Here is a 6,418-nt window from a genome sequence, read left to right as displayed (position 1 = left end):
CCCATTGTAATCAGTGTATAAAATACACTGAGGATTAATTTAGCCACACGGGACAGCTGGTGAATGGAGTAAGATCCAGCAATGTAGTGGCAAGTTAAATCTCTAAGACTCTGCAATTCTTTCACTAACACCTGAGTACAAGAAAGGCTTAATCAAATTTAATTTAATGTGAAAACAGTTCAACCACTAAGAAAATTCCGTCTGAGGCAGGATCCAAATGCTTTCTGCAGTAAGGCAACCACATGAATAAATGATGGTGTTGTTCTACATCATAGCTATGGACTGCTGTGGTGGAGAAAAATAATTCACATCCTTTACCAGCCTCTGTGGGAAACTTCACCTTTCACTCTGAATTACATTGTCATCCCCTCAGCTGTGCTGCAGCAAACTACAAACCCATTCCAAACTGCACAATGCAGCACGATCCTTTTGTGATGGATCTGAGAAATCTTTCCTCAGCCCCCATTCCTCCTTGGACCGCCCTTGTCTGCAGGAAAAGGACCATGCCACAAACCATGATCAATCCTAGTGATGCATGAGGTGCCAAATGTTTCCTGTGCCACCACAGCACGGAGCAGCAGCCTCCTGTTCCATGAACATGTTGGGGAGGGGGAAGCTGTGACACAGGGGCTCCATGGGCACCACACTACCAAACTCCAGCTTCAGGTATGAGTTCCTTAGTGACATAAAACTTTAACCACAGAAGGGGATAGAGGGGATGGGGAAAAAAAGAGCTCGTTTTCCTTTTTGAAGAGTTTCTGCTTCATTTATTGTTTTATAGTATCAGAATCTAACACTAACCCAGAAAGAACCTGATCACAGCACAGGCTTCATTAGCAAATAATTTAAACTGGCCAGAGCATTGTCTAACTTAAAACTATACTAATGCATTTTTATCATTGTCTTGACAAAAATTAAATAATTTGTCCCTTATTTATTATTTGTAATACAGGGGCACCCAGACACCCACTAAAGAAAATCTCCATGAGGCCAGATGCTCTGGAAACACAGATCAGAACTGTCCTTACTCTAGAGAGCTTACAATCTAAGAAAGCTTTGCAGATGTTTGCATCAAAAGATGTTTTTATGCCTTGTAAGGTTCAAAATTACCAGGGCAGATCCACAGAGGTTAAATATCAAGATAAATATTCAGATTTGGTGACCAATTTCCCATATGTGCCACTTCAGTCACCAAGTCTGTCGAATTCTGTCATCAATTTTAATCTTCTCTTTAGCACAGTAGATGAGTCATTGAAAGGCTGGTGAACAGAGCTGTGGCCAAGATTCTCAACAACCTCCAAGGAACTAGGGTGACATAGACCTTAAAGGCTCAACTCACTCTACTCCAAGTAGGTTAATTTTCAGAAGTTATTAAATCACTATTTTCAAGTCAACTCCAGTGTTACAGGATAGGTTTCCAGACCCTGGCACACCACACAAATACATTCATTATACTCTGAAAAATTCTGAGGGTTTAAGATAATTTTTTAACGTGCCATATAAAAACAGTAGCCATGAGTGTTACCTGTTTGTCTTTTTAAGAAAAAAAAGGAGAGACTGGAGACAAAAATAATCTCTTGAAACCTCTAGGTTATGACACATATTATGATGTAAGAAGGAAAAATAATGACAGTAGTAGTTGGCAGTTGGTGTTTTGGCTGAAGTTATGAATCTATGTGGAATATTTCTGTAGATGTTCCTCCTGGTCATCCTCCCCATGCTGCTGCTGATAATGCTGGTACAATTTGGATCCCCAGGTTCCTCCCATCCCTTCCACTGCTGGAAAGTGTCCATTGGACATATTGAGTATAATGGAGGTCAAGGATTTAATGTAATTTTTGGCCAGCGTGAGAGTCTCTATTTTGGAAAGTTTGTTCTCAGCTCTCACGTGAGGGATCACCTCCCGCAAGGCCTGGAAGGCGTTGTTGAGCTTGTGCATTCTCTGCCTCTCGCGCTCGTTGCTTTCCAGCCTCCTCAACAGCCTGTCCTTACTGCTCCAAGGACGCTTGGCTCTGGCTGTGGGGATCTTGCTGCTCTCTTTATTTGCCCCATTCCTCCTTTCTTTGCGTCGCAAACATTTCACCAGTTCCTTTTTTCTCATGGCTGGCTCTTCGGAAAATGCTTCTTTGTCAACAGTTTGCCTTTGTTTCTTCCCTTTGGTTTTAGTCTTCATGTTTTGTTGAATGGACTGGTATAAATTATCAATGTGCTGTAAAAATATAACACCAATATTCAGCTGGGAAGAGAGCTTGCAGAGGGAGTAGAGGGCAAGTGAATGGAACCAGTGAAACAAAGATGCAATGAACCACCTACTGGTGAAAAACAGATGCCTTTACTTTCTTAGAAACAGGCCTCAAAGCAGAGAGATTTTTCCTTTATCATTGTACATAAGAGAAAATGGTCTCCAAGTCAATTCAGTCTTTCTGTAGAAAAGTGAACCACAACTCAAAAAATATGCAGAATACAACAGTCAGTCAGGTTTAATAACACATCGCCTCTGATCTCTTATGCTGCTGTCTCCCAACTCCTCACTACTCCACATTACAATAAAACCATGCACCACTTCAATGTACATATACTGGCTTAGGGGTACCCTCAGGCTCTTATTCAAAGTAATTTCTCCTTGAACTCCTGTTAACTGATTTTTGTAGGCACAAGTTTCCACTGTGAGACAAGTCCACTAGAGGGAAACATGGCACATTCTCAGGGAGAAGCTCCAAGCCAGCCACGTTTTCAGCTGCAGCATTTCTGTGTTCTGGACTAGTCCCCACCACCCACACACACACAGAAAGAGTACTTCCCTCTTCCAACAACAATCCAATAATGGCAGGGCTTAACTGCAGTTACTGCCCCAGATGAACAGCAGCAGAGCAGGCTATTTTCCAAGTTACCCAAAAAGACACAGCAATGTTGCTTCCTCTGCATTAGATGACAGCACTGATATTTTACCCCTCTCAGCCCACACTGCATCTGAAGACAACAGCACCACAGCAACCCTGCCTCTAACACCAACGATCAGTGTTACTAAGAGACATTCCTAAACCACGTTCCTTCCAGTCTTCCAGTTCATGTAGTTATAAAAAGGTTTGATCTAAACAAAATATATTTTATGCCGATGCTATTGTGTAGAAGCAGTTTGAGAGTTGGTGAGCTAATAAAAAATGAAGGAAAAAGAAGAACAAAAACCTAGCCCCAGATGTGAGATTGTCCCAGTACAAGACATCAACCTTAGCTGGAGCAGGTGGTGGCAGGTCCCAGCTGTGCTGTGGTAAACACTACCTCCTGTCTCGTTTCTCATTTCTTTAAAGCCATGTTCAGTTTCTCATTTCTTTAAAGCCATTTTCAGCTGCTGGGCTTGCACAGTGAATCATTTCTCTGTCTGTGAGGACATCTTGGCTATCCTCAGGTTCCTTACTACCAAAGAGGCAACTTTACCAAACAGGACAGGAATTCACAAAGCAGCTAGGTTAGAGTAGCACCCACGTGAAAGACAGCACAAAGCAGCTTGTGTTGTGGCAGCCTAAAAAAAATGCTGGAGACACACAGGTATCTTCACTGAGAAAACGGGTCCAAAGGCAAGCACCAGTTTGTTCTGGACCCTTTGTGTATGTAACTCACTTGGCAGAAAAGGCACAGCTACAGGACAGCACAGAGGACAGGGAGCTTCCCTGCCCAAGGACAAGAAGCACTGCTGGGGAGTGCTGCTGTTTGGAAGAAAACAGCCCACAGGACTTGCTGAAGAGGGGATCCATAGAGGCAGCAGGAAAGAAAGTTGGAAGAAGATCCAAGAGAAAGGAAGCTTCAGCAAATTGTGAGAGCAAAGTAGTCTTTAAAACTGCAGGCTGGGCAAAAGCAAATGGGGTATCATGGGATAACAAGGTGCCTAGCTGGCAGGTTTGCGCTCAGACTGCCACTGCTGTAACTCAGAGAAGCAACCTTACAGAGCCCCAGCTCAGCTGCTGGGAGTCCCAGGAAGGTCATACGAGAGTGTGCAAGCAGCAAACAGGTTGTGGTGGGATCAGGAGCAACAGACTGGAGTGGTAAAGAGAAACCAGAGAGAGAATAGCCAAATACCAACGCATTTAACATCCTCTGCAGCCATCTACCAGGGCTGGCATCCCTCTTCTGTGACTTACCACTCCACCAGCTGCTGAGAAGGTGCCTGGGGCCCAAGGGGCAACACAGCGGAGACCCAGGGGAAGCCAGGAACAGCAGCAAGGGCTGTGGGGGAAACAGGGAGGGAACGCTGCGTGTCCTCTGAGCGAGCCAGGGTCTGTGAGCAGGAGGCTGCGAGGGGCGCAGGCCGTGCCCTGGCCCCAGGAGCCCCGGGCAGGCGCTGCCCGAGCCCCGCAGGCAGAGGCAGCCGCGGGGGCTGGCGCTGCCCCGGACACGTGGCTTTAGCGGCGGGGGCGGGCCCGGCGGGCGGGAGCTCCGGTCCCTCCGCGGCCGGGCCGGGCCGGGCGGCCCATACACCTTTCCGAGGGGCCGGGCACGGCCACAGCGCCCCGCTCGAGGCTCCCGCCCGTGCCCGGGGTGGCCACAGGTGACACACGGGCCACCGGGCACCGGGAGGCAGCAGCCGGCGGCACTGCAGCAGCGCGGGTGTCACTGACACCGAGCCAAGCTCTGTCCCCACAGGAGGGGTAGGCCCAGTGCCTCTTCAGCAGGTGGAGTGTCCCCGGCTGGAGGAGGACAAAGTCTGTCTCAGCTCTGTTCTGCAAGTTGTCACAGGCCCACACACACAGAACTGCCATCTCTTTGAGAACTTGCTGCTCATAGAGATTGCAAGTTCTCAAATTCTTTGATGATAAGTTTATATAAGGTGAGCAGTTTAGTGCCATGGGATCTTTTGCATCTGTTCTCATTAATGACCACCACCCTTGGTCAAATTTCAGCCCAGTAGTTATATTTTACCTAATGTAGTTAAGTCATCTTGATACCAGTTTCTCATTCCCAGGTGCCAGCACTCAACAGCTGCGATGTGAAGTGGGGGCTTCCACAAGAGCCTCCATCAACACTGCCAGGGCTGTCCTGGGCCATCCGCAGCCTCAAAAGCAGCACTCTCCTCCTGCCTCACCGAGTGCCCAGCCTGGAACAGCCTCAGCATCGCAGCAAACGAGCTCCCAGTACACACCAGTACTACATTTATTTACCTGGTGATTTTTGGTCCATTCAGCACACACACTTAGATTGAAAGAAACCCAAGCAAGCCTTCTAGGAAGAAATTCAATGAACACTGAAAAAACACCATTAACCCATTTTCTAAATTTATAAATTTCAAAATCCCCATTCTTCCTACATATCTTTAATTCTATGATTGAAAGCAAAATTCAGTATTCAGAATTACGCTGTTTCTGTTTTAATTATCACTTTGCTACTGACTGTGTACACACTTTACCTGAATTTTTCACAAGGGTGATGATACTGGAAGAATTTAAAGATGACTACACTATTTAGCGTGGACTCATCTGCTGGGACTGTGGCTCTGAGCTTTTGGAACTTTCTCAACCTCAGGAGACTAATAAATATATCTTACAGTAGAACTACACTGCTGGCATCTGTTTAAAAATGAACAAACAGACAAAGAGATTATAAATATATAACTGTATTTTATTTTTAATATTAAATATTTTTAAATTACAAGCAGTTTCTTGAATCACACTATGCATGATAATCAATATACAGTAGAAATTACAATTTAAAAATGTACACAATTTAAAGACATTTTGACCTGAAATTTCATTAACTATGATATATTGCCATAAACCTCATACCTGTATTAAATTACAATAGGAAAACCTCATACCTATGATTTTGTTACATAGTTTCTCATTTACAAATAGAATTAAACATTATATATACACACACATCAGTACCATTTATTATTTAAGTTACACCTACATCTGTGCAAGTTCAAACAATTTCATAAACAAAACTAACTGTAAGTCATATTCAAGTTTCTGAAAAACAGGCTGCTGGTATTACAAATACTTATTTTCAATAAGTTTATATGACGTTTGACTCTCCTCTAGATTTCTTCCCATTTTGTACCAAAACCATTAACATGTATGACTTAAAGCTGAAGTAATTTTTTGAAGTAACTCCATTCTTATTTAAGGCTATTTCTTATAAGGCTAATGTACTTGGATTCCACCTTTCACCAGCTCCAACACAAATAGCCAAGTCACTGACACCTGACAATGCTGACATTTTAGGATAGTGCTTAATCATAAAAAAAAGTCTTTCTACCAACCAGCCTCCTCATGAAGATTGAGTATTACATAAAAATCTGCTAAAAATACTGATAAAAAGAATGAGGCTTAAATGGCTTTCATTAGTGCATCAACAAGGATATGAAAAAACAGTTAAATCTGCTCATTTCCATGAAAATGGCAATTTCCATAAATGCAGTTATACA

General features: G+C 43.9%; 2 protein-coding genes across 6 annotated transcripts in view; both read right to left on the bottom strand.

Moving 5' to 3' along the window:
- Nucleotides 1-744: 744 nt before the first annotated feature.
- On the bottom strand, nucleotides 745-5,487 carry BHLHA15 (basic helix-loop-helix family member a15). Of its 3 annotated transcripts, XM_023936757.2 has the most exons (3): nucleotides 5,399-5,477; nucleotides 4,137-4,221; nucleotides 745-2,209 (listed from the first exon to the last, which is right to left on the bottom strand). In XM_023936757.2, the coding sequence occupies exon 3, from the start codon at nucleotides 2,171-2,173 to the stop codon at nucleotides 1,673-1,675; it is 501 nt and encodes a 166-aa protein (XP_023792525.1). In that variant the 5' UTR covers nucleotides 2,174-2,209; nucleotides 4,137-4,221; nucleotides 5,399-5,477; the 3' UTR covers nucleotides 745-1,672. The 3 variants fall into 3 exon arrangements, with proteins under 3 accessions (XP_023792525.1, XP_023792526.1, XP_086710918.1); XM_023936758.2 differs by lacking the exon at nucleotides 4,137-4,221 and having other exon boundaries at nucleotides 5,399-5,487; XM_086854792.1 differs by lacking the exons at nucleotides 4,137-4,221; nucleotides 5,399-5,477 and adding an exon at nucleotides 2,314-2,400.
- LMTK2 (lemur tail kinase 2) overlaps nucleotides 5,344-6,418 on the bottom strand; it is a 107,824-nt gene continuing 106,749 nt past the window's right edge. For all 3 annotated transcript variants that reach the window (XM_086854785.1, XM_086854784.1, XM_086854783.1), the window contains one exon: nucleotides 5,344-5,558. The gene's annotated coding sequence lies outside the window, so the exon portion shown is untranslated. The remainder of the gene's footprint in view (nucleotides 5,559-6,418) is intronic.

Source organism: Cyanistes caeruleus, chromosome 17 (genome assembly GCF_971803275.1).
Source record: "Cyanistes caeruleus chromosome 17, bCyaCae1.hap1.1, whole genome shotgun sequence".
Classification (NCBI taxonomy): domain Eukaryota; kingdom Metazoa; phylum Chordata; class Aves; order Passeriformes; family Paridae; genus Cyanistes; species Cyanistes caeruleus.
This window is presented reverse-complemented; position numbering and strand designations above follow the sequence as displayed.

Coding starts and splice junctions, on each gene's coding strand:
- BHLHA15 (XM_023936758.2), bottom strand. CDS start 2,173: ATGAAGACTAAAACCAAAGGGAAGAAACAAAGGCAAACTGTTGACAAA.